We start from the raw sequence: 27,066 nt of genomic DNA on the forward strand, positions 1-27,066 counted from the left end.
CATACAAGTGGATCAGGATCCAAGGAACATTTTATTTTTTGATTTGATTAATCTGATCTGTCCTGTACTGTACGGCGCCATTATGCTTCTATCTTCTATTTTTGGTTTTGTTTCAAGCAGCAGACAGAAGTGACAGGAGGCATAGAAGTAACCCACTACATCACAACTCATTTTCAGCTAAAGCAGCGCGTGAAGCAGATAGTGAGTAAACTGCTGCGGATGAGCGATAGAGAAGTGGAGTCTGTGTCTTATTTTGGGGCCAGAGCCCAATGTATGGCCCATGCCAGGATCCGCCACAGTGCATGGGTTCGTTCCTCTCGTCTCCTTCCTGCTGGCAGCGTGACAATTGGCATTATTAAAAATTGATTGCCGCAGACCGTTCCATGGCTTACATGTATTATTGAGCCAGAGTCAGTCGGGAATCTGCCACGAGTGAGGGAAGCAGAACGAAACACTTTATGATTGTGAACGTCTTTTAGTGAGACCTCACACGCACAGATACACACATTTGCATCCCGGTGCCATTCATACACATAAACACAGACGTATGCAAATGTGCTTATATAAATGAGGTGTATTGTGCTGAGTGTAGTATGCGTTTCTTTTAATATTTTGTTCTGTGTCTCTGACTTTTACTGTTGGAAAGCATGTTTCTATGAAACATTTCCTTTTTCCATTTGATAAGGTGAATGTTTTTTGTTTTTTTGTAAAAGTGCATTATTCCCTCAGACAAAGAATATTTCTATATAGTTCAAAGTTCAAATATATTTTGAGATATTCTGTGTTGGGGGGAACATTTCAACCCAATTGCTGCAGCTCACCTGTTATGGTGATTTTTATGGCTTCCTTCTTTTTTAAGCATTCAAAATACATTTCTATAAACAAAAGTTGAAAATAAATGAGATATGCCAGGGTGGATATGCTATCCTTGAGAAATTGTGTCAAGCATAAAAGAACAACAATTTATGAATATTAAATGAGCATATAACTTTAGAACTTTGAACTTGGCTCCTCAAAACTCAAATGATGTCACTTCCTCTTCATTATGTCATTTACAATTAATTATTTCGAGGCAAATGGTAATGGGAAAATCTAAATTCATGGAAAGAAGAATTGTTGTTAATTTATTATTTATGAGAAATAAATGATCAATTATTATAAAAAACTTGTTAATATAAATTTGATTATGTTAATTATTATGGCAATATATTTTTATAAATATTGTTTAGTATTTTGTACTTTTTTAATAATTTCAATGACTATGGGTATGTAAAAACCATCACATGAAATAATCTTTTTAAAATAATAAGTTTCTGATTAATTTTGAATTAACATGTTAAGCTCACAAAGCACTACTAGCTTTTTGTGTTTAGGGCAGTTCATCCAATGTTATATGGACACAAATGATACAACCACACTGATACTAACTGTGAACACTTCGCTTAAATAGTTTTGTGCTACAAATCTAATGTCTTCTCTTGTCTTTTCCCCTTCTTTCTGTCTGTCCTGTCTTCTCCCCACCCCCCACCCCTCCACCCCTGTGTTGCACAGATGAACAGGCCAATCCAGGTGAAGCCAGCTGACAGTGAGAGCAGGGGAGGTAGATTTCCACTCCTCTTTTTTCTTCTTCCTTTTCTATTTCTCTCCCCAAATTCCTGTCACACTACATCAGTGTCACCATTACCGGTAGATGTCCCCTTCTTAAGAGTCACATATAATGACGCATCTCGATGAGACCTGGCAGTCATACAAGGCCCCAGAGGATCGTGGGCCGGCCCTCACACGCCTTACATAAGTGTCGTCACTCCTTTTGTTGGATTGTTGCCCCCCACGGAGGTGCTGGGGAGAAACACTTTCCTGAGTTTTCGACTTTTTGATGCACAAACAAACACTTTTGTATAGACATGCACTGTTCCACTGTTGCACAAAATGTCGACCGTTTGTTGAATTTTATGGTTCTTAAAAGTGTAAATGAAAAAACAAATATATGTTTTATCATATTTAATCTTAGTCATTTTATTTATGGCTCCTCAAAACTCAAATTGTGAGTTATTATTTCCTCTTCATTATGCCATTTAAAATTAATTATTTTGAGGCAAAAACAATTATACAAAAAATTATTTTGTGGTGTGATGGGAAATACATATTCAGAGAGAGAAGAATTATCGTTGTTAAAATTAATATAATAAGATTAATATAATTATCAGAAAACTATTTTTAAAATAAATTTGTTTATTTAATTATTTTGATTATCGTGGCAATGTATTTTTGTTAGCATTTTTCAATGACTGTGGGTATAGAAATATGATCACATAAAATAATGTTTTTAATAAAAATACATTAATAATAGAATACATTTATTTATTATGAGTTTAATAATGAGTTCTTAATGTTATATTATGGTTCTTTATATCAAGTGACTAGAACTCAGAAGAACATCATAAGAACTTAAAAAGGCTCTCATACGACATCATACAGTGATGTGAATAAGTTAGGACACCCATGCTAAAGTTGCCTAAAAAGAGGAATAAAAAATAATCTTTTGGAAATTGATCTTAATGCCTTAATTAGAAAAATGAGGAAAAATCCAATCTTTAAGGACACCAATTTTCTTTGTGAATGAATAATGTATCATAAATAAATAAATGTTCTTCCTTAAAATACAGGTTGCATAAGTCAGGACACCCCTATGTTAAATTCCCATAGAGCCAGGCAGATTTGTATTTTTAAAGGCCAGTTATTTCATGCATCCTGATAAAGTTCCCATGGCCTTTGGAATTAAAATATCCCCACATCATCACATTCCCTTCATCATATCTAGAGATTGGCATGGGGTACTTTCCATAAGATCATCTTTCAATGCAAATCAAACTAGCTATTAGGCTAACTGAAATAAAACCATGCCTCTCTAGATATGGTGAAGGGTGTGTGATGATGTGGGGCTTTTTTAATTCCAAAGGCCAAGGGAACTTTATCAGAATGCATATTATCCTGGATCCATGAAATAACTGGCCTTAAAAAATATAAATCTGCCTGGCTCTATGGGAATTTAACATAGGGGTGTCCTGACTTATGCACCCTGTATTTTAAGGAAGAACATTTATTTATTTTATAATACATTATTCATTCACAAAGAAAATTGGTGTCTTTAAAGGTTGGATTTATCCTCATTTTTTTAATTAAAGCATTAAGATCAATTTCCAAAAGGTGATTTTTTATTCCTCTTTTTAGGCAACTTTAGCATGGGTGTCCTAACTTATTCACATCACTGTAACTTAAAAAGGTTAATCTATGACTTTATTAGAACATAAAAAGGTTATCCAATGACATCATAAGGAACTTAAAAGGGTTATATTATGACATATATGCACTGAAAAGAATTGTGTATCATTTACTTGGAAAAATATGAATTTAGATATGTATTGCTAGTAAATTTCATAATTTATGTAATTTATGCATAAATAATTTTAAAAAGCAATGGCAAGTAACATTAAATCAAATATGACATTTTGAAGAAGAAAGACTGAAATTGTATTTTCTTGTAAAACTTACTCAAATAATATTGGTTTTATTTACTTTGAAAAACATTTTTTTTTACAGTGTAAGAACTTTAAAACGTCCTTTTATGACATCATAAGAACTTCAAAAGGGTATCTTATGACATAACAAAAACTTACATTTCCCCTATGACATCATACAAACATTAAAAAATTCCTATATCATATTAGTTTAAAATATTTATAGAATTTAAAATGTCATCCGACTGTAAAGCATGTTCCCTTTCAGTCGGTCACTTTCGACGTAACGTGGGGGTTACATACGTAACCGAGACGTTTTTGTAAGCTTTTATTAAGTGTGTGTGTTTGTGTTCATGGGAGTGTGAGATTGCGTTTCTTTGCATGCGTCACTTACAGACAGAGTGGAAGTAGTTTGGTAAGAGATAGCTCGTCTTTTCCTCCTTTTTGGGTCAGGTTTTCCAGATAACCAAGATTGATAGACCCACTGAGAGAACGAGACATACACATAGAGGCACCTCTCCTTCCTTCAGTCTCTCCTTTCATTTTATGCCATGCGTTCCTTTCTCTAATTGAGAGTGTCTTCCTTTACTCACACTCGACAGATCAATTGTCTTCATGGTGACGGACAGCTGAATTTATCCCCCTGTTAGCCCTGTAAAAATGCAATATATGTCCCTGCAAAGCCCTCTGATTCCACTGGCAAAACTGATGTGCCGTCCCCGACCGATCCATTCACTAGTCATTTAAAGTGAAACGCCGGGATGGAAAGGGAGAGCTAAAGGTCAAAGTGGGAAAGACAAGGAAAGGAAGTGAAAGACAGAAAGAGACTTGAAAGAGAGTTAAAGAGAAGGCAGGAGTGGTCATAAGAGTGAAATAAGGATGGATATCAGAGAGAATGAAAGGAAACAGTTGGTGACACTGGTTAGAGACACTAAACGAAAGACTTGTTCTTCTAAACTAGCTTTTTCCCACACCGTCCCACTATTGTCTGGAAATGTGCACAGTGTGATTTACACGTAGGACATGTTTATTTAAATGAAAATCGAGCATCTCAGCTAACAAAAAATGTATTCTATGAATGTTTTGCTAACATTCCCATTGAAAATGTTATTTCTCAACAATAAAAATGTCCAGTTTTTAAAATCTTTTAAAAATGTTTTTATACAACTGTTAAGGGAACATTTTATAATTCTGAAAACCTTTTGGGAATGTTAGATTTGAATGTTCTATGAACAAATGCCCAGTTAAAGCATTTCAGAAAAAACATTCCATCAATGTTGCATTTTTTGTGCTAACATTTTGAGAACATTATTAAGATCAGATCATTTTGAAGAAATATTCTATTAACGTTACTAAAAGAATGTTTGTTCGTAACTTTTAGAGAACCTTGCCAGTACGTTAGCCAAAGTTCTGAGAATGTTCCCTATTAGCTGGGATAATCCAACGCTATCTCACGACCAATTCATACGAGTGAGTGCGATTTGTCTAAACCCCAGTGATGGTTAGGTTTAGGGGCGGGGACAGGGATAGGTCATTCGTACGAATTCATACGAATTGGGCAACTCGTAAAATATGTACGATTTAGCAAAAATCTTAAGCCATTAAGATCAATTTCTAAAAGATTATTTTTTATTCCTCTTTTTAGTCAACTGTAGCATGGGTGTGTTCACTTATGCTAAGCACTGTAACGGTGTACCTTCAAATTGTAAAGAATTTAACGATCCATCTTTGTATGTCGAATATGAACGAATATGTATGTCGAATGGAATATGATTGTTCATTGTACAAATTTCATGAGATAGCATTTTCAAGCCAGTCCTCTAGTTATTTATTTTATTATTTAATACTAGGGATCAGGGGCGGAGTGGCAATCGTGAGAGTCGGACCTTTTCCCGGTGGTCCGGTAGTGTTTCGAGGCCGCGAGGGCCGGTCTGATAATAGTTATACATTGCAAGTTCTTAGCAACACCATCCGGCGGCCTGTTGTGCCCGCTTGTCAAACTGTGCAGCCTCTCTGCTCAACCCGTAACTAAATCCATCGATCTGCATGTTTTGTTTGAGTTCTTAAATGATCTAGTGGTAGATCTTTTGCCAAGCGTGTCAGAGGTTACGGGTTCTAATCCGCACTCGTATTGTTTTTTGGGGGGTTTTTTCTCTCATCAACACTGAATATGTTCATCAGTGGTTGCAGTCTATATCAAGCAGGGACACGTTTGTGTACATTTTATTTTGTGATTTCACCGGAATGAATAGAGAGTCTCCGCAACGGTGATAGATTGAAGAGCGCGTCCGAGTGAAGACTGCGCGAGCCACAAGAGAACACTGTATCCATGACACTGATAGCAGCTGCAAGGAGCGCTCAGCTTGAGTTCAAAAACAACACATTTTAGCGCTAGATCTCTTATTTAATAGCGAACTAAATGAATGCTCTGCTAGTTAACTGGAGATGTTTTATTTATTTGTATTAGGTACATCCGTGCCTCAATGTTTCAAAAAGTGGTGGGGGACAATATCGATCCTGAGAAAAAGTGGTGCGACACGACTTCACTGTTTTTTTGGTCCGACTCTCCGCCCCTGATAGGGACGCACGATATATCGAACACCATATCGGCGTCGGCCTATATATGTTCATTTTTAATGTTATTGGCCCAATTAGAAAAATTGGCCGATATATTGAAGCCGATAAATAATGGATTATTTCCTTCAGTTGAGACACTTCAAATGCGCACTGTTTGCCATGATGGTTTTGAATTGCTTGAAATATGATTGGAATCTCTTAAAAAAAGGAAAATATGGTTCAGTGCAACATATATGCAACATTCAGTGTCATTTAGGCTATATAAAAGTTTAATGAGAACATTATAATTGTGTGCTTCGGACATGGCTTTTAATGGTGATACTTTTTTTGTAACCAGGTTAAAATTGTATACAATTTTGGATTTAGATTTATCAGCCAATTTATCGGTATCGGCCAAAATGTTCATATCGTTGCATTCCTATTTAATACTTATTTGAGTTAAGTGTTTATGTTGGCTAAACTTTTATTTTATTTATAAATATCATAAAATTAAGATGCACACATTTTATTTATTATTTGTTTTACCTTTATACCTTTGAATTAGCCTGTGTTTACCTATGTAGTGTGTGTGCTTGTCTTATTCCGCATATGCGCAGCGCACTTGTAAACATTCTGGACTGGAGATTAGTCTTGTTGAATGGGCAAGGGCACCCTGTCAGAGCATGTTAGTGAGCACCGGGCGTGGACAAACACATGAACACTCACAATAGTGCTCATTAATATCTCTGCTGCACCATCCATCATACTTACACACACACACACACACACACACACACACACACATTACATATACACTTTCATGTGTAATGATATAAGAAAGTTTACCTATGCAACCCCACTAGCATTATTAAACAAAACGTTTGGTTGCTTAAAGCATATTTTCTTGTGATTACACATGAATGCACAACACAAAGAGTCTGAGAAATATATTAAAACAAACGAAATTGCTAAATCATTAGCAAATCAGCATTGAAAATATATATGCTGTGCCAGTGAATCATTGCAATATTGAAAATCCATGGCATTTGCAGCTGTGATACCATATCACAAAAGCTATAGAAATAGCTTATTAATGTAAGTAGTTAATAAAAAATTACTGTTTTTTTAATGTTGAATTTTCTTTTGGGAACAGGTTTCGGGTTAATCTATAATAATTTAATTATAATTTTATATTTAGATTCTTTGTTAAAAAACGGTAGAAGTATATTGTATGTCACGGTTTATATAACTTAAATAACTGTATGTGTATTGCATGTTTACGCACTGCCGTATCCAGTTCAATTCCCTCTGCACCTTATAAATATGTGCCTTGGTTTTTAACTCTGTGCCTTGTCTTGAGTTTAAAACATGCAGCAGTGACACTGCAATTACAGCCTAATAAAACCCTGAAAACAATACCGCTTTTGTTCTCCTCACGCTGATGTGTAATTCAATAATGTCTACATAATCTGATAAATAAAAGCACAAACAATAAACAAAGCCTCCTGAGGTGGCAGAATCGACTAGACGAAAGGTTCTCCACAGATATCTCGTTCATAAACTCATTTCATTAGACAGTAGCACCAACAAGTTTCTTAGTGGATTGCTGGATTTAGACACAGAAAAAGATATATTTGGTGGATTAAAAAGCTATCGATTGAGTGAAGGAGTTTGAAGAGCTTCTATTTATTTTAGGACTTTAAGTTTTTGCTGCATTTTTTTAATTGCATTTTTGTTTGCATACAGTATTTAGCTCATGGGGGGTTGTGTTTTTTTTAGTTGTATAAGATTCAAACATCTTTAATAATAAAATGCTCTGAAATTATTGCAAATACTGAGGAAAATGCAAACAGCATTTATAATAAAGTAAAACTAGAATAAGGGGCTCTGTGGATTTATTGAAATGAGCAGTAATACATAAGATAGATGTAGTTGTTGTCCTGTATAATATGTAACGAATTCTCTGTGTTTGTTTCAGAAGACAGAAAACTTTTTGTTGGCATGCTGAATAAGCAGCAATGTGAGGACGATGTGCGGCGCCTTTTTGAGTCCTTCGGATGCATTGAGGAGTGCACCATCCTCAGAGGTCCTGATGGAAACAGCAAAGGTTATTGGGTTCAGTCTAATTCTCTCTCTCTCTCTCTCTCTCTCTCTCTCTCTCTCTTTATATATACATATATATATAAAAAATGTGTCACTGCTGCATGTTTTAAACTCAAGACAAGGCACAGAGTTAAAAAAGGCACATATTTAGGGTGTAGAGGGAATTGAACTGGATACAGTGAGCAAACATGCAATTCACATACATTTATCTTGTTATATAAACAGTGACATACCATAGACTTCTACTGTCTTTTAATAATAATAAAAAATATTATTAAATTAATATAGATTAACCCGAAACCTGCTCCCATATGAAAATGTTTAGCATTTTTAAAATAATAATAAAATTTTTAAAAAAGTTATTTATTTACTACTTACATTAATAAGCTATTCCTATAGCTTTTGTGATATGGTATCATGGCTAAATTACTATATTTTTATCATATATTGTAAATGCCATGGATTTTCAATATTGCAATGATTCACTACCACAACATATGTATTTCATATGTATATTTACACACAAGCATTTGTAAGAATATAATCACTTTTAAAGGTCTGTTAAAAAACTAAAATGTCTGCATATAGTTTTTGTTGTTTTTTTAATTCATACATATAAAATAGTAATAATATATAATATATAATTCAAAAATAACTTTGGAGTTCAAAAAACGGCTTCTTGTCCCAAGACCCAGGTAGAGAAACTCCCAAAAATAAAATATGTTGGTCTAGAAGTGTCTGTAAATGTTGAAGAGGGTGTTTTTGATTGTTTTTCTCTCTTCAGGATGTGCGTTTGTGAAGTATTCCACTCATGCAGAAGCTCAGGCCGCTATTAGTGCTTTACACGGCAGCCAAACTATGCCTGTGAGTGCCAGCACATCTGATCATGCACTTTTATATCATTAGCACGTTTAAGGCACAAAGCATCCTCAATTGGGGTGTGTGTGTGTGTGTGTGTGTGTGTGTGTGTGTGTGTGTGTGTGTGTGTGTGTGTGTGTGTGTGTGTGTGTGTGTGTGTGTGTGTGTGTGTGTGTGTGTGTGTGTGTGTGTGTGTGTGTGTGTGTGTGTGTGTGTGTGTGTGTGTGTGTGTGTGTTTTTCAGGGCGCTTCTTCCAGCCTGGTGGTGAAGTTTGCAGACACAGATAAGGAACGGACCATTCGACGCATGCAGCAGATGGCCGGTCAGATGGGCATCTTCAATCCGATGGCCCTGCAGTTTGGAGCGTACGGTGCCTATGCACAGGCAAGAGCTCTCTCTCTGTCATTATACACTATATCCAACAAAACTGCAGCGTCTCAGTGGAAAAATCTGTCGACTCTAAAGTCTTGTTATACACAGTGCTTTTATCGTTATATGATTATGTTATCTTATATATATTTAAAGTAGCGCGTGTGTGTGTGTGGACTTTTCTCCATCAGGTTCAGCAGCAGGCAGCGCTGATGGCATCAGTGGGTCAGGGAGGATATCTCAGCCCAATGGCAGCTTTTGCTGCCGCACAGATGCAACACATGGCCACCATCAACGGCCTCCCTGGGGCTCCCATGACCCCAACATCAGGTGCGGAAACACACACACGCAGACTTTCCCAGACTAAAGGCCCATTCACACCAAATACAATAACTATAACGATATCTATATTAGTGTCCACACCAGCAGACGAATCATTCTGTTTATACTAAGCGCACGCTGCAGTTATGTCTGCTGCTTTAAATGCTCAAGCTCTTTAAAGTCTTGTGGGTTCTGATTGACTGTCAATGTTTTCATTGTAAATCGTTCTGAAGTGATTTCATTGATATTGTTTCTTTGTGCAGCTGTCATAGTTGTGGTATTGACTCCGCTATTTTTTATGTTTAGAACGATTTTTAGATCTATATCTTTATTGTCATATTTATCACCCTTGGTGTGAACAGGTCTTAAAGGGGTAGTTCACCGAAAAATGAAAAAATTGTCATGTTGTTCCAAACCTGTATGAGTTTCTTTCTTCTGTGCTCAACAGAAAGAAGGTATTTTGAAGAATGTTGGTAACCAGACAGTTGATGGACCCCATTGACTTCCATTGTATTTTTTTTCCATACTGTGGAAGTCAATGGGTTCATCAACTGTTGGTTACCCTTATTCTTCAAAATATCTTCTTTTGTGTTCAGCAGAAGAAAGAAAGTCATACAGGGTGAATGAATAGAGGGTGAGTAAATGATGACAGAATTTTCATTTTTGGGTGAACTATTCCTTTCATGGCTATCATTTATGCATTTTTCCCTTCTTGAGTCATTGTAAATAAGAGTGTTTTTTATTATTATTCGTGTTTGGTAAGAGCCACAGATGAGATGGTGTATAAGAGCATGCTCTGTTAAGTAAAATTTAAACTAATTTATTATATAAATAATACATGATTAAAATTCAAATTAAAACTTAAATCTGATCGAGCTTCAGGCATTTCCAATCAGTGGAATCACCATCGTAATGGAATGAAGATTAAAAATTTTAAATATTAGATGCAATAATAAATGTAAAATGCAAAAATAAAACTTGTGTTGGAATTAAAATATAAAATAATAAGGGTGTGTTTTTCACTAAGTCAATACAAAAAAGAACGACTTTATGTATTATGCACCGATACAACAATAATAAACTACATATATTTTGCCTAAATATTCTTAAAAACTCTCTATTCCCAGCAAAGCTGTTATGTATTTATTATGAATATTTCAAATATTGTCTCCTCTCCATGGCCCCGCCCCCAGGTGGAAGCACGCCCCCTGGCATCACGGCTCCCACGGTGACCAGCATTCCATCTCCAATCAGTGTGAACGGTTTCACCGGGCTGCCTCCTCCTCAGGCCAACGGACAGGCTCCAGCGGAGGCCATGTTCACCAATGGAATCCATCCTTACCCAGGTACTACACACTCTCATCCACAGATACACAGCATCATTTTGCCGGATTTTAATAGCGTGGAACCGACTTAAATTATATTTGAAAACTCCATAGGCAAACTTTATATTTATTTTTGCAACAGTAAAATGCATGACTAAGTATAAAACTAAAATCTTTCATCATCCTATTTTGACGATTAATGTCAGCTCTGGTTCGTGAATAACAGCTCATAAAGCATTTTACTTAAAGTGTTTAGGAATATAAGTGTTCTTCTATTTGATGACTCAGCAGTTTTTTATTAAACACAACAACATGTTATTAAATATGTTTCTCGAAGCCACTTTCTCTGAAAAGTGAATTTGGAGTTGTGAAATGGCCAGCGGTCGGCTGTCAGCTGTCACAGTGCGAGTCTGTGTGTGTTGTGGAGTGGTATACATGTCCAGTGCAACAGAGAAAAGCAAATGCCTGTCTTCCGGCTGTATCCCAGTTTTGCAGGAAGTGGTGTTTAGGGAAGACTCGGAGAAGGGCGGCCTTGGCGTGGCACAGAGAAGTTGTTTTGGGGTTCAGGGAAGCTGCTTCCTGTCGTCTCTCTCAGAAGGTATAGAACTCCCTCAAACGTTAGTGTCATATTACTGTGTGTGTTTGGTGTGTGTGTGCATACAGTTTACGGTAGACAGAGGCGTGAGTAGTTTCTTCATGTGTGTTTGGTGTCGTCAGCTTTGTAGAGTGACTTGTTGTTGTTGTTGTTGTTGTTGTTGTTGTTGTAGTGTGGCTACAGTTAAATGTGCATGCTTTGTATTTGGCAGACGCTTTCATTTAAAAGTGACTCACTCAAGGGCATGGTGGTGTTAGCTCACACCTTCTGGAGTTCAGTGCTACAACCTTTCAGTTACCAGCCCAGTACTTTAACCATTAGACTACACAACAGCCCCCATTGAATTATATCATTGTTTTCTCGCCCTCGTGTTGTTCACGCTTTTTTATACAAAAAAGCCATATACATCTAAAATAAAATATAGAAATAAAATCATAAATAATAAATTAAAATTGCTATTTCATACATATTTATTTTGTATATGCTGTAAAATGGCTTAAAAATGTGGTTTCCTTTCCAATTGGTGGAAACTTCATTTTAATGAAATAAAGATTCAAAATATTGGATGTAAGAAGTAAATAGCTATAAAAACAAATCTTTACATTTTTAATGATTTTAATTTATATTCACCAAAATTATTATACATAATTAACAGCAATATTCACCAACAAACATTTACTTTCAAATAATTAAAAAAGAAAAACGCTGTGCCCATAAAACCATTGGACCAACAACTGTCATTGAACTGTGGTCTCCTTAAAGGGATAGTTCTACAAAAAAATAATAATAATAATTTCATCATCATCCTCACTTTCATGTTGTTCATGCTGTTTCATTAAACAAAAGAATATATATTAACATGTATGTAACACAAAAATTGTTTTATAATATTACCTGTATATTATTCATAAAGCTTTCACTTCCACAAAAAAAAGTCCATTCAGTGAAAAATCAGCCTAGCAACAAAATATTACAGTAATATTAATACTGAAGTTCTCTGAGGTCATTTTCCCTACATTAAATTATTAAAATACACAATGGTGTTAGTTGCATTTGTATAAAACAAGAGTGTGTAAGTCTACAGTGTGATACGAGAGATGTGAAAGTTGCATTACTTTCAGCTACCCAGATAGGCAGTCTGATATAGAGCATTGCCATGGACAATGGTGAATATATAATAAATATATATATATAATTTATATATATATATATATATATATATGAATCTATATAAATGACATGACTGTGCACAGCACCAATGTTAGTTTACTTAAGTATGCTGATGACATGGCCTTGGTAGGACTTCTCACAGAAAATAATGCAGCACATGAGGAAGCTTATTTTAGCCAAGTCACTTTACTGCAGGACTGGTGTCAGACTGTTAAACTGGAAATTAATGTGACTAAAACAAAAGAACTTATAATACGAACGAAACCAAGAGGGGCCAGTAACATCACCCCTGTTGTACTTAACAGCCGGCCTGTGGAAGTAGTGGAAAATTTTAAGTACTTGGGTACAATCATTGATTGCACTTTAAGTTTTAATGTTAACTCAGAGAGTATTTTTAAGAGAGCTAACCAGCGATTGTTTTTAATTAGAAAGCTGAGGAGCTTCAAGGTCAGTCAACACATTCTTGAGATGGCATATAGGGGTCTGGTAGAAAGCATTTTACAGTTCAATATAACAGCTTGGTATGGCAATCTGAATGTGAAAGACAAAAACAAGCTTTCCAAAATTGTTAATATTGCAGGGAAGGTGATTGGCAAGTCACAAAGGCAGCTTGGGGATGTGTATGATAGAGCGGTACTCAGGAAGGCCAGACAGATATCAGCAGACACCCTACACCCACTCAACTCAGAGTTTGAGTTGCTCCCATCTGGCCGTAGATTCAGGGTCCCAAGGGCGAGCCGGAACATTTATAAGAGATCCTTTATTCCCCATGCCATACAGGAACTTAATTTAAACTGAAAGCGTCTTTGTGTTTTATATAACTTCTAATCGGCTGCGCTGCTTTCCATTTTCTGTTGTTGTATGTTGACGGTGGTAGTGTCATACTTTTAAACTGTGTGTATTTTGTCATTTTAACTGTTGTGTCACTGATGCATATATGTTTGGAGAAGTCGAAGTCAAATTTCCACCAAGGTGGACAATAAAGTCTAATAATAATAATAATATTTGGAAATATATGACGTCTTGATGCAATTGACCAATCAGAATCAGGTTTTCCAGAGCAGATTACTTCACTGAAAATCTAGACCGTGTTCATTTTCTTTTATATTCATACTTATTTGGAACATTAGAGTGAGTAAATGATGACAGGATGTTCGTTTTTGTCTGAATTCTCCTTACTTTTAACTCTTTCCCCACCAGCATTTTTAAAAAGAAGTTGCCAGGCACTGCCAACATTTTTAAAAATGTTTACAAAAGATTAATGGCCCCCAGAATATTTTGTTGTATGAATAACTGAACATTAAAAAAAATAGAAAACTATTTATTCTAGCATCATGCATTCTTTTTTTTTTATCAACACTTGAATCTAAGTTTAATTAAAAAGAAGCAACATTTTGAACAAAAAGCTGATAAGAATGCTTTTTTCCCCAAAAAATACAATGTGCATAAGCAGTGTTTTAATTGTTTGTTTCTGCTAACTTTCAGAAGATGCGTAATAGCGCCGCCTACCTTATAACAGGGAAAATAAGGAAAGAAAAAACTGGAAGAAATTCCGTCAATGGCAGCGAAGTGTCTCAGAGGCCGTTTAAACAACACTGTTTTCAACTAAAAACAGAAAACATGTTATGCATTTTAGTAGTTCATTTACATGACAATGCCATTTTGGCAAAAATTTAAGCTTTTGAAAACGGGTATTTGTAAACAACAAAAACGTATTTTTGTTTGTATTACGTGTTCGGTCTATATGCACGTAGTTTTTCTTTACAAAGTGACATCGCCATCCACCGGCCTGGCAGCATAATACAGCATTTTTAGTCATTTTCGTGTTGATCGTTTTGACAACGTTGTCTGTGCGCGAAAAAGCACAGTTTTTAGTACAACATTGTCGCATAATCACCCCGCATAAATGTAAGGAAATTCTGTCAATGGCGGGGAAAGAGTTACTCACAAGTCCATCAAATGAGCTCCAAACACGCAATCCAAAGCGTGGATGTTGTAGTATTTACCTGTTATTGTTTTAGCAGCGTTAAGTTACCAGGCTATAAATATGTGTATCAGTGTTTAGAACAGGAGCGTCGCGGGCCGGGGCTGAATTGCCTTTATTACTGTGAAAGCTCTCAGCTGATTGATGTGCCGTGTAGAGCTGTAGATCTATATTGTCCTCCATACACTCTCCGGCTGTCTTTCCAAATCTCGAGCAGCGGAAAAGCTTGGCAGGGTCCCGCGCGGGCGCCACAACTTAATTGTTTGTGGGTGAATGGTGAAGGGGGGGGGTATGGAAGTGAGGTAAGCTCATTCCCGGCGCACAGCTCTGCCCGAACACACTCAAACGCACTCAGTGACCCCGGCTCTTGTCTCTCTCTCTCTCTGTCCACAGCTCAGAGTCCCACTGCAGCAGACCCCCTGCAGCAGGCCTACGCTGGAGTCCAACAATATGCAGGTCTGTCACTCAAAAGGAGGCTGTTTGTGATTTTCCTGCTTCCAAGTTAATAAAAAGTGCATGCACTGTGTCTACGTGTGCTGGAATAAGAGGTGTGTGTGTGTGTGGGGTTATCTGACACATTGGCGTGTGTGTGTGTGTCTCAGCAGCCTTCCCCGCTGCATATGGACAGATCAGCCAGGCTTTTCCCCAGCCGCCTCCCATCATCCCTCAGCAACAGAGAGAAGGTGAGTCTGTCGCAGCCAGATATGTCACCTGTGAGAGTGAAAGATTCGACGTGGTCACTCTCTGTGACATTTACTGTAATTGGCTTTTATAGATGTTCTATTAAAGTGAGATGTTTATATATTGATTGCTATGTGCCGCTTATGCTCCCATTCAAAAGTTTGGTTCCACAAGGATGCATTCAATTAATCAAAGGTGACAGTAATAAAATGTATAATGTTACAAAATATTTCTATTTCAAATAAATGTTTTTCTTTTGAACTTTCTGTTCATTAAAGTATCATGAAAAAATGTATCCACAAAAAAATATTAAACAGCACAGGCGTTTTCAATATTGATAATTATAAATGCTTCTTGAGCACCAAATCAGCATTTAAAAATGATTTCTGAAGGATCATGTGACACTGGTAGGAATATTATATTATATCAATGGATCGCATTTCTGGTGTGCTATTGATTACCACAGACAATCATTTTGATTCGTCTCAGTGTGTGTAAACAAACTGGAAACTGTTTACAGTAAATAGACTCACAATGGTAGCCTAGCAGTAAATAGTTCCGCAAACCCTACAGGACAAGCCAAAATTACAGATCCACAGACATTAAGTTTAAGACATGGCCTAGAATAATATTTTAAGTTAAATTTGGTGTTCTTGGCTGACTTTATAAAACATTATATTCGAGATTGTGGTTTCGTCTCCCTCCAGTGGCTGCTATTAAACTATACAGAAACATCTTCAACAACCAGCCATGTTCATGATTTGCCAACTGTACAGCATGTGTCTGAATGCACATATAGATAAAGTGATTAATTGATGCAGTTCCCATTGTATGTTATGCATTTTAGAATGTTGGAATGTTTGTTAATTTTGAGGTTATTAGACAGTGGTCTTCACAGGTTCATTTTAGATTATAAACAAAACAAATTTAAGTCCATTCCGTATACAAAAGCAACCTAGAACACATTACACATTTCTAAAGCCTGAGAAATTATGCATATAAAAGTAAAAACGCGAAATACCCATTTTTAATTACACATTTGTTCCAGTGGTAAAGAAGTCAATTGGCATTGATCAAACAAAATAGCTGACCGTTTTGATTATATAATTACATATTGCAGACTTTTATCAACAAAATAAATTCAGCAATTCATTCACGTTATTTTTAATTGCATATCCTTGCACAGCCAGTATATGCTGCAGTCGTTCCCTTTAGATGGTGGTCTGTGGTCTAAGATCAAACTGGGCCTTATTTGTCTCAGGAAATTAAAACTTTATGATGGGAGTAAGTGCAGTGATTTCATGAAATGTTCAAGGTCAGTCAGGTCTTCTTTCAGCAGAGAAAATCATGATGACAGTGATCCGTGAACTATATTTCTTTGTCAAATCAGGGAGTTTTCTTCATCCTGATGAGAATTCAAAGAAGCCCAAATCTCCAATAATCTTTTGGAAACCAATTTTAGCTGCACTTTTTGTTCATTCATTTAAGGCTCAGTTTGAAGGAAGATCTAATCTAAAACACCTTTTCAAGAGTGCCTGAAGAACCTGGAAGTGGCGCACCGAGCATTTGTTTGTACACTGTTATTTCATCTATACAACTTATGGAGAGAATTGCTACTTTCAAATGCCAGGGCAACTGCTCAATAAAGAGAAACTGTTTCAATAGTTTCTTTGCCAAGTCTAATTTCGCCACTTGTGTCTTTGTTTTGCCTTCTCTCTCTTTATTCCCCTCATTTCCATTTATTCTTTCTGTGCTACCTGCTCTTTTTCTCTCCTGTCTAACCGCTTCTCTAATCTTCTGTATCCCACAATCCTTCTTGTCTTTCTCTCTCTTTCTCTGTCTCCAGGGCCGGAGGGCTGTAACCTGTTTATTTATCACCTTCCTCAGGAGTTTGGGGACGGCGAGCTGATGCAGATGTTCCTGCCTTTCGGTAATGTCATCTCCTCCAAAGTGTTTGTGGATCGGGCGACAAACCAAAGTAAATGCTTTGGTGGGTAAAAATGATAAGACACCTGTGAAGATTATTCTCATTCCTACTCACACTATTAACATTTTTACCTCATTTCTCTACCACAGCGAAGCTTTCGAATAAAGCCGCGTGCACACTGTGTGCTTTTCGCTACTATTTCGCCATCTGAGATACATTTTACGGATTGTAGGGCTAAATTAAGATCGCTTGTTATGCATGTTCACCAAAGGGCTAATATATTACCTTTACGATGAATATTAGCTTCCAACAAATTTCCTCATGTTCAACATTTTGGTTCTCTACACCTGACATCTAAAATGTGGATATGAGCTTATCTGCAACATATACCACATATTTTACAGTATTTGGTGTTCCTTTCAGTCATATTAACATAATGTCCAAAATGCTCTTAGCATTCAAATTGGGGTTAATGCACATAATGGGGTTTTTTTTTATTTTAGATTTTTGTTATTAGTTATTACATGTTTTGTGTGAAAACTGCAATGTAAACTGGTGACACAAGAAAAGTAGTAGCTAGTATGTATATTTTACACCTAAAATGTCACTGAAGTCACATGATTTAATCTGAATCACACGGTGTGCACCTGGCTTAAGACAGGAAAAAAAGAATGAATGGAATATGAAAAGGGAAAAAAAGAAGATGTAGTGTAGCATCTTTATGTCTTTAATCAGCGCGGGACATGAGGCTGAAGGGGGAAACTGCAGAAGCGTGTTCGTGTGTCCCGCTTGTGACTAATGTGAACCTCTATATTTTAATTAGCGCTATCTGCAGCTTCACTGGCTCCTTGACTTATCAAAGGCATCCCATGCATGAACAAACACAACGCTATTCGATTTCAACTTAATATAAACGCAGTTAGCAGGAGGTGTTTCAGAGACTCAGACGTGATGATCTGAAATGCTGAGCCAGCTGAAATAATCACAATACATCAAGACAGACCGATGAGAGTGAGAAAATGAGAGGAAATAATTTGTTAACTGGAGTTTTGCTGCTTGAAGCCGATTTACACCATACACCAGAAACGGAAAATATAACAACTACAAACCTATATAATGCATAATAATAAACAATGCATTTTTGTCATAATTCAAGCTACCTTTTAACAAGCTACTCTACAAATGAACAAACTACTAAAAAATAGCTACAAGACCCCATAAAATCGAAGCTTTGTTTTAGTCCATGTTTGCTAGCTTAAACACTATCAATGTGCTAGCACACTTTGAAAAAATAATAACGATTCATTTTTCACTACACAGATTTTGTTCTATAAAATTATGTCTCATGCAGACTTTCTGCTTAAAAAGGCAATACGTTAACACAGGGTTAAATCTCTACTCAAGCAAGCAGTTTAATATGGTTTTAAAGTATATAACATATTAAAAACAGCTTATGATATGGTTGCTTGCATAGTAGAAATACAAATTTTTTCAAATTTCAGTGCTTTTTGTGATATTAAGCTATCTGAATATTAGCAATCTAAGATGATGTTATCAATATTTTGGGACTATTCTCCCAAAAGAGAAGATAATAATATTATATAATATATCAAATAAATAATATTATAATAAATTACAATAATACATTATGCAATGTTAGTAATTGACCATTATTCATTAGCAGATGGCTTCAAAGCTAACAGACATTTAAAAAAAAAAATGTATGACTGGAAAAACTCAAATCTAAACTACTTTCAGCCTCTAAAAAAAATGTAGTTCGTTTTTCTGTATTCTGTATGTCATTAACTCTTTCCCTGCCATTGACGGAAATTACACAATGCTTCGCAGCCACTGAAGGAATTTTCCAGCGATCATTAAACATTAAATAAATCAAAACTGACAAACGTTACCGAATGAATGTCGACCCAGGACGAGGTATAGGAATATGCAAGCTTTGAGGCTGTTGATGGATTCAATCTACCCAATCTATGTTTTTGATCATCATTCTAAATCCAATCCAGACATCATTTTTGACAAAAACACGTTTTTCTCATCTTTTTGTACAAACTTTTGGCGGGGAAAGAGTTAAAAAAGAATCCTAACTAACTTCTCGCTAATTCTAGGACTGAATGAATATTGTGTTAGGTTTTGCATGTTTTCTGTGCTTCTGATTATTGTGTATCAAATGTATGCTGTTGTATTGTATTGATTGACTTGATTGTGCATATATGTTGAATGTTAAACATGTATCTGGTAAATATGTGTCACAATGACTTAAGTAAACTTGTTTGATACCCTTCCCTCCCTTCATTTCACGCTCACCTCATTCTTTATCATAAAATCATTTCTGGCCTCACCGTGACCCATTTCTCACACCCCCTCCGACTCCACCTTCCCTCAATCCTATCTAACGTCCATCTGTCCATTGCATTACCTTCTCATCCATCTGGTGCTAACCTGTCGTCCTCTCTGTCTCCATCTTTCTCCCTGCATTCTCTAGGCTTTGTGAGCTTTGATAACCCAGGCAGCGCTCAGGCCGCCATCCAGTCCATGAACGGCTTTCAGATCGGCATGAAGAGACTCAAAGTGCAGCTGAAGAGGCCAAAGGACGCCAACCGCCCATATTAGCCCCGTCCCTCCCCCCAGCCACCCCTGACCCTGGGGGTGAAGGCCGCCGCTGCGCACAGGGAACGACAGGTCAGCCAAATCACCTTGGAGCCAAAAGACACACAGATATTATACAAGTGAATGAATTGGTTTAGTTAAAGGGATAGTTCACCCAAAAATGAAAATTAGCCCATGATTTACTCACCCTCAAGTCATCCTAGTTGTATATGACATTCTTCTTTCAGACGAATACAATCGGAGTTATATTAAAAAATGCCCTGGTTCTTCCAAGCTTTATAATGGCAGTGAAGGGCCATTTCTGTTTTGAAGTCTATAAAAGTCCATCTATCCATGATAAAAGTGCTCTACACGGCTTCGAGGGTTTGACAAAGGCCTTCTGAAGCGAAGCCATGCGTTAGTGTAAGAAAAATATTCCTATTTAACACGTTACAAAGTAAAATTCTAGCTTCTGACCAAACGGCCATACACAGTCTTCTTGCATCTAAAGCGCAACATATGACGTCGGAAATAGAGTAGTGCGTCATGGCGTAGCGTAAATATCAGCAGTACGTCGCATTTCTCACATACTCACTCACTGTACTTGTACTTACTCGGCACAATTCAGTAAATGATAAAATAGTCTTTTTTCTTACTGATATGTAGTTTCACTCTGAAATGTCACAAAATGGCTTGTGAATGTGGTTTCATGTTGACTTTAAGCCTGCAGTATAACAGCATATGAAATTAAAAAGGACTGTGGCAGAGGGGGAAAGATTAGTCGTCTCCATGTAGCTCATATCATCTCACATCTCCTCATCTAAATGAAGATGGAAAATCAATGCTGTGTCATTAATTTACCCTGCTGATGCCTTTTACTGGCCCAAGTTATTACCTACTTACAAAGCCAGTGAGCCATCTCCGCCTCTGTAGACGACACAGTACGGCTCCTGAACATCTCAGCACTGACCTGATACATTAAAACTCTTCCGGACAGCCACAATCATTTTGCTAATCAGTGTTTTTGTCTTGTTTTACAGTAAAAAAATATCTAAACATCCTTAAAACAATTTTTGATAAAAGCTACATTTTTAGAGAATATCTGGATGTAAGATTTATATAGATTTAATTTTTTTAAATAAAGAAAAAATTTTTTTGCAGTGCATAAAATCACCATCAAATGGTTTGAAGAAATTGTAGTTGCAGATGTTTTATTTTTATTTTTAATAGCCTTAGTTTAGTAGCTCTTAATGCAAATTCATAATGTGATTGTACAAAAATCTGTATATATGGCATTTATCTATTTTTGAACCATTCCCTGAAGAGAAAAATAATTATATTATATAATTATAAATTATTATTAAACCAATTATATAAAAAACATCAATAAATATTATAAATAATTACTAAAATTATTTTATAATTGATCATTTTAAAAAGTAAAAAAGTGTTTCGTCAACTTTAGTATGCCAGCAATGGATCAAAAAGCTAATAGACATGAACTAAAAGCTACAATAAGTGGTCTTCAAAGCCACAGTGAAACGAAAGTAGCAACAGATCTTTTCTTCCGTATTTTGAGGTAAATCCATGTGTAACGGCTTTTAAAAATGTTTTTGAAAATGTAGCGTGGAGACTTGTAGGTTCGATCCATCAGTTGTTGATTGGATTTTGAGATGTGGGTGTGTGCTAGCTTGCATGGGAGGAGTTTAAGCAGACTAAATGATTGGAGAAGTCCTGCATACGTTACCAGAGAGAAGTCTGAAGTCCAGTTATGATCATTTGACTATTGGGTCAAAAAAATAAAAATGAACCCTTGAATGCATGAACGTTTCGGCAATCATTATTAAATATTCGGGTCTTTAGCGACCCGGATCTTTATCTAACAGGATGGATCTCTAACTGTCACGATGACATAAAACTCTTCTGATATTAGAGTAACAATTACAGAAGAATAAAATAAAGCTTATTTTGTTACCTTTTGGAGCTTGGAAGGGTTCGGTTTTGAGCAGATGTTTTATACCATCATCACTGTCCTCGTCAGAGCTCATTTTCCAGTACATTCAGCGTCTGGCTCATACTCGCCATCTCAAACATATTCCCAAAACTATTATTTTCAAAATCAATATTTTGATCACTAAGAGCTTCTTCACCAGATTCACCATCAAGTGACAGTGACAGTAATATTTGATTGCGTTCAGGACTTGCTCTGCAGTAAATCTGACGCCGCCTTCACACTGGCAGTTGAAATCAGCTCCGTAATACGCAATACGCCCCCAACGGACGTCGTACTACACAATGAAAAGCATCGGAAGCGGGTAGAACAAAAATGGCGGAGAGATTAGAAAGGTTGATTCTGTCAGTTCGGTATGATCTCTCTGATGAGGGTTATAGAGATATTAATAGGAAGGCTGCTGCGTGAGGAAAGTTGCTAAGAGCGTTGACATGTCAGGTCAGCTAAAAAATGTGATATAGTGGTATAATTTATACCACTATATCACATTTAGTTCGATGTCTGCCTACAATTTAATTGTATTAACTGCCCTAATAACGTTAGCAAATCATGAAAATAAAAAAATGACATGACAACTTAACTTTGAATAAAATAAATAATGATTTTATAACGATAAGAATTCAGGTTTGTTTATCAGTATCATAGCAACACTAACTTCCGCTGGAATTGTCGGATTGAAAACGTCCGTAGCTTTTCGCAAGAGTTCAATTTTTTTAACGCATCCGGATGACCAACGGACACGATTTTCTTCGCACCGCACTCGGTCGGACCCGTTTCGGACCCATTCGCATGGGGTCTGCGAATCTCCATAGGAAATTAATGACTTCCGGTCGTTTCGGAGCCGTATCGGAGCTGATTTCAACTGCCAGTGTGAAGGCGGCGTGAGCCATTTCAAGTTTTGCTGATGGTACTTCCTATTCTTTTGTTTTCTGCCTGCGGTAACTATGAGTGAAACGTCACTTCATCACTGTGTATCAGACATTGCCACCTTATGGAATAAAGCTGAATTGCACGTATTCAGTCATCAAAGATTCAATTATTGTTGTGCAGAAAAAAAATAGTATTAGCAACCCTATAGAATTTTTACTAAAAAGTAAATGGGAAAACAGGCATTCTTTTATATATATATATATATATAAATACGGTATATAATTTTTTTTCTTGTTATATTGTTTATAATGAATTGAATGAAGAATACTAAGGTGGTTGGTGTGTAACTAAAAAATTAATGAGGAGGAGGGTAGTGAGTGATGTCCCAGGTCACTAAAGACCTGAGGTATGTGTTTAAGGGTTAAAAGAACCATATGCATGGATGAATTGCATTTAGAATAGATGGGGTGAGTTTTCATTTCATGCCGACTTTAAATGCTTCTGTTCTTTTTTCTTCCTAGGTTTTGTAGAGCTGGAACACATGTTGATAACATGCCAAATGTATTTGAAAACACCACAAGATCATCGAGGCTGGGGATAAAGTACAGCTGAAGCAGGACATGAGGAGGACATAGCCGTGTGATATACCACCAACACCACCAGGCTCAATGGACCTTTTTGGACTTCAGAGTTTAACTCAGGGGAGCCACGGTGTAACTGGACCATACCGTACTCCCTTCTCTGAACCCCCAAGCCCTTATTTTGCAGGACCACAGGACACATTACTGAAGACCAACAAAAAAAAAAAAAAAACAACAACAACAAAAAAAAAAATATATATATATATATATTTTAAAAAAAAAGAAAAGAAAAAACAATGTAAGCCTTCAGAAGGCTCTGAATCTACGAATAAGTAGTATGGGGGGAAAAAACACTTTTTAAAACTAAGATAGACTTTTAGATGGAAATCATGTAATATTGAACACGTCTTTGGGAAAACTTTTTAAAGAACTGTTTTAGAAACCAACAAAACGGATTAAAAAAGAACAAAAAAAAACTTGAAAGACAGAACTTTTTGGAAGGAAGTGACAATTCAGGACACGAACTTGCTTTGACTCGAGATGGCCAACTTTTTTTCTTGGAGTGCCTGTCCGTTTCCGGGGCAACGGCTGCCACAAACTGCAGCCTCCGTCCGCTGGGAGACTTACCTGTCATTCCTTAGTTGTGTAGGGACCAAATGACCAAACCTTTTTATCACAAATGAAAAAAAAAAGAGAGAAAAAAAAAAGACTCATACCTGTAACATAATCGGACCACTGCATCTCTTGCTGTGCCAATCGGTTAGAGTTGTATTTAAAAAAGATATATGTATAAAAAGAACATATATGACTATATGCATACATATAGATTGCTGATATGCTTTTGAATACTGGCAGAACTATTTCCAATGGTCCGTCGAGGCCGCTCACTTCGCTAGTTTACAATTACTGCTCAAAATGAAGAATATTTATTTTTATTTCTCTTCTAGTTTTTCTCTGTGGTGAGAGAAAGGGTGCATGGGAAGGGTTGTTCCATAATGCAGCCTTACCTTTTCTATCTTATGTCCTGACCTTGTAGTTAAGAGACCATCTTAAAGAGGTTTGAGATAAACAATCCTGTTTATATATATAACGTACATACGATATGTATAGCAGACGTTCAAGCAATATGTATTCATATTTATGCACCTGTACAGCATATATATGGATACATACACGATATTAATCCCAAAACCCATATATGTATTTATATGCATATATTTTATATGTGTGTATATATAGAAACCGGCTATTCAATATGTAGAGCTGTCATTTTTTTGTAGATTTAAGCTGGAGTTTGAAACTTCTGCTCTGCTTTAGACTTTTACCACTGGGAAGAATCTCAAATCGGCAGCTGCAATCTGCAGGCATTCCTCTCGATCTGATGTAACGTTCCGCATCCGCCAACACACACACACAAACACACACAAACACACACACGTAAAAAAAAAAAGATTCAGTTTGTGTATATGTGTATATGCTACTTACAAATGCAAAAAGGCCTCTTCTCGTTTAAGAGTTTCAAGAGAATCAGGATCATTACAAAATAGTACAGAATACGGACATATCCGCCCTCCGCCTCTGCAAACATTCGCAAACAAACGACGTTATTCACTCGAACCGAGCGCTGTCTTTATCGGTTTACCGTCGAATCGTCAGCAGTGCGTCTTTGCACCTGGCGGCACTGTGCTACGACACCGCTAGCAGCCATTCATTATTATGATGATGATGTCAAAACAACAGAAACACTCTTCTTCTTAATAAAATAAAAGAAAGAAAAATAAACAAAAAAAGACAACTGCTATAGCTACAGCTAACAGCGAAGCCTTCTAATATTTGTTGACATGACAAACCTGTGCTGTGCAGCTTGACACTGGCATTTACAGATACACCTACTCAACTTTCTGCTTATGGTTACAATGAAGTGGGCATTATGTACGTTTTGCACAAGTATCGTCAGAATCCGCATCACATTGCGTTTACGCGCAGCTTGGGAGTTCTGGCTGATTGGCTGGAAGTTTTTCCACTAGATAGGGTTGAGGATGGAACGCGGGAATTTGCCATTGTAGTTATTGCTAATTAAGGATTTTAATTTTGGTTATGCTTTGCAACTGCTCTATTATACAAGATGGCACTATTGTAAATATATGATAATTTCAGAACTGGCTAATTTGCTTTACCGCAGAGTAAAGTGTCTGTTTGGGGGGGTGGGGGGGGGGGGTGAAGCAGTAGTCAGTTCACCTCATTTCGAAGGGGAATTCAGTTCTGAATCGAGAATGTTGCATTTTGCCTTCTAGATCTTTCCGACACATGATCATTCAGGTATTCCAGGATCGTTTGCAAGGAAATGCATTCCGTCTGTTGGATTTCAGTGTCACCTGTCTTTCTCTCTCTTTCTGTCTCACACTCATCAGCTCCCTCTGTTAACCGTTTCAGCTGCAACTGTTTACATAGCAATCTGGAAATGTAGAGTTGACAAAACCAAGACAGAACAAAAATTTTATTATAAATATATACAATGATATACATGAACTACTGAATATACTGTAAATGTTTTTTTTTCTTCTCTTTTTTGCTTTATTCCTCTGTATATAGGTTTGCATATTTTATAATCTTTTACTTCTATCTAGAAGGACTGGATGACTAAGAAAATTTAAAGACAAAAAACGAAACTGGATTAAAGCAGGTAAACTCTAGTCCTTAGAGATGCATTATGGTTGTAAGGTATTTAATCACGGAACATAAGAAGAGTCAATCACATTTAATCCAAACATTTTAATGTAATTTTCAGAACTGCTGCCAACATGCTATTTATTTGCCTATTTATGTACTCATTTGTTCATTTATTCAATTGTCATTTATTTATTTATTGCTTCATTTTAAAATACTAATATATGTATTTTTTATCTTTTCAATGGTTGGATTTTATTTCTGTTTGTAACCACACCGTATATCATTTTTGCCGTTTAAATGATGCTTTTTTTTATATTTACATTTTTACATGGTTTTGTATTGTGAGACACAATGGAACAATGCAACTGGCAGAATCAGGGTAAACCTTTATGGAGAATGTAGAAGTCATGAAGGACTGGTGTGCTGCACCTGTTAGAACTGTCTGCTGTTTTCTTCTGTTCTGCAATTCCATCCGTCTGTCAGAACAACGATTTGCTTCACTGCTTTTTCAAACACACTGGAAAAAAGGAAGAAAAACTGCACTAATCAGTCAGACTCTCAGCAACTCTTGTTTTATAGCCTTTCTTCATTAGCACTAACTGTCTTCAACTCATCAGAAACAATGCAGTAAAATGGGGTAAAAAAAGAAGAAAGAAATCCAGTCATTTTGAGCACAGTTGAGCGTGCTGGGTGGTCTCTGTGGATTTTTGCCAAGCCTACTACAATGAGATTGAGCTGTATTAGCAGTCGGATTGCTGCCGCAGCTCCTGCCCTGTTCTCAACTACACTTTTCTCTGGTCCCTAGACTCTCTTTTGTAATTTTACTGAATGACGCGTTTCCGCTTAAGCCCAGTAATAAAGCACAGTGTAGAATAAAGCAGCATTATGCTTGTCCCATTTCCTGCTGTATGTCTATACACTAC

The 27,066-nt window shown here is 36.5% G+C and overlaps 1 protein-coding gene across 25 annotated transcripts in view; it reads left to right on the forward strand.

Moving 5' to 3' along the window:
- Positions 1–23,732, forward strand: part of celf4 (CUGBP, Elav-like family member 4) — a 117,705-nt gene extending 93,973 nt beyond the window's left edge. For 7 of the 25 annotated variants that reach the window (XM_077248667.1, XM_077248669.1, XM_077248674.1 and 4 more), the window contains 12 exons: positions 1,552–1,600; positions 8,053–8,181; positions 8,962–9,041; positions 9,279–9,419; positions 9,596–9,734; positions 10,919–11,071; positions 11,538–11,648; positions 15,193–15,255; positions 15,402–15,482; positions 17,327–17,470; positions 19,908–20,104; positions 23,414–23,730. In XM_077248667.1, the coding sequence (XP_077104782.1) occupies positions 1,552–1,600; positions 8,053–8,181; positions 8,962–9,041; positions 9,279–9,419; positions 9,596–9,734; positions 10,919–11,071; positions 11,538–11,648; positions 15,193–15,255; positions 15,402–15,482; positions 17,327–17,470; positions 19,908–20,035 (1,218 nt within the window). In that variant the 3' untranslated portion in view covers positions 20,036–20,104; positions 23,414–23,730. Of the gene's footprint in view, positions 1–1,551; positions 1,601–8,052; positions 8,182–8,961; positions 9,042–9,278; positions 9,420–9,595; positions 9,735–10,918; positions 11,072–11,537; positions 11,649–15,192; positions 15,256–15,401; positions 15,483–17,326; positions 17,471–19,907; positions 20,105–23,413 lie in introns of all 25 variants that reach the window. The other 18 variants (XM_077248672.1, XM_077248676.1, XM_077248691.1 and 15 more) reach the window with 15 other exon arrangements.
- Positions 23,733–27,066: the final 3,334 nt, after the last annotated feature.

This window comes from Siphateles boraxobius, unplaced genomic scaffold (assembly GCF_051911475.1).
Source record: "Siphateles boraxobius isolate OS27281-9 unplaced genomic scaffold, OSU_SipBor_1 11, whole genome shotgun sequence".
Taxonomy (NCBI): Eukaryota; Metazoa; Chordata; class Actinopteri; order Cypriniformes; family Leuciscidae; genus Siphateles; species Siphateles boraxobius.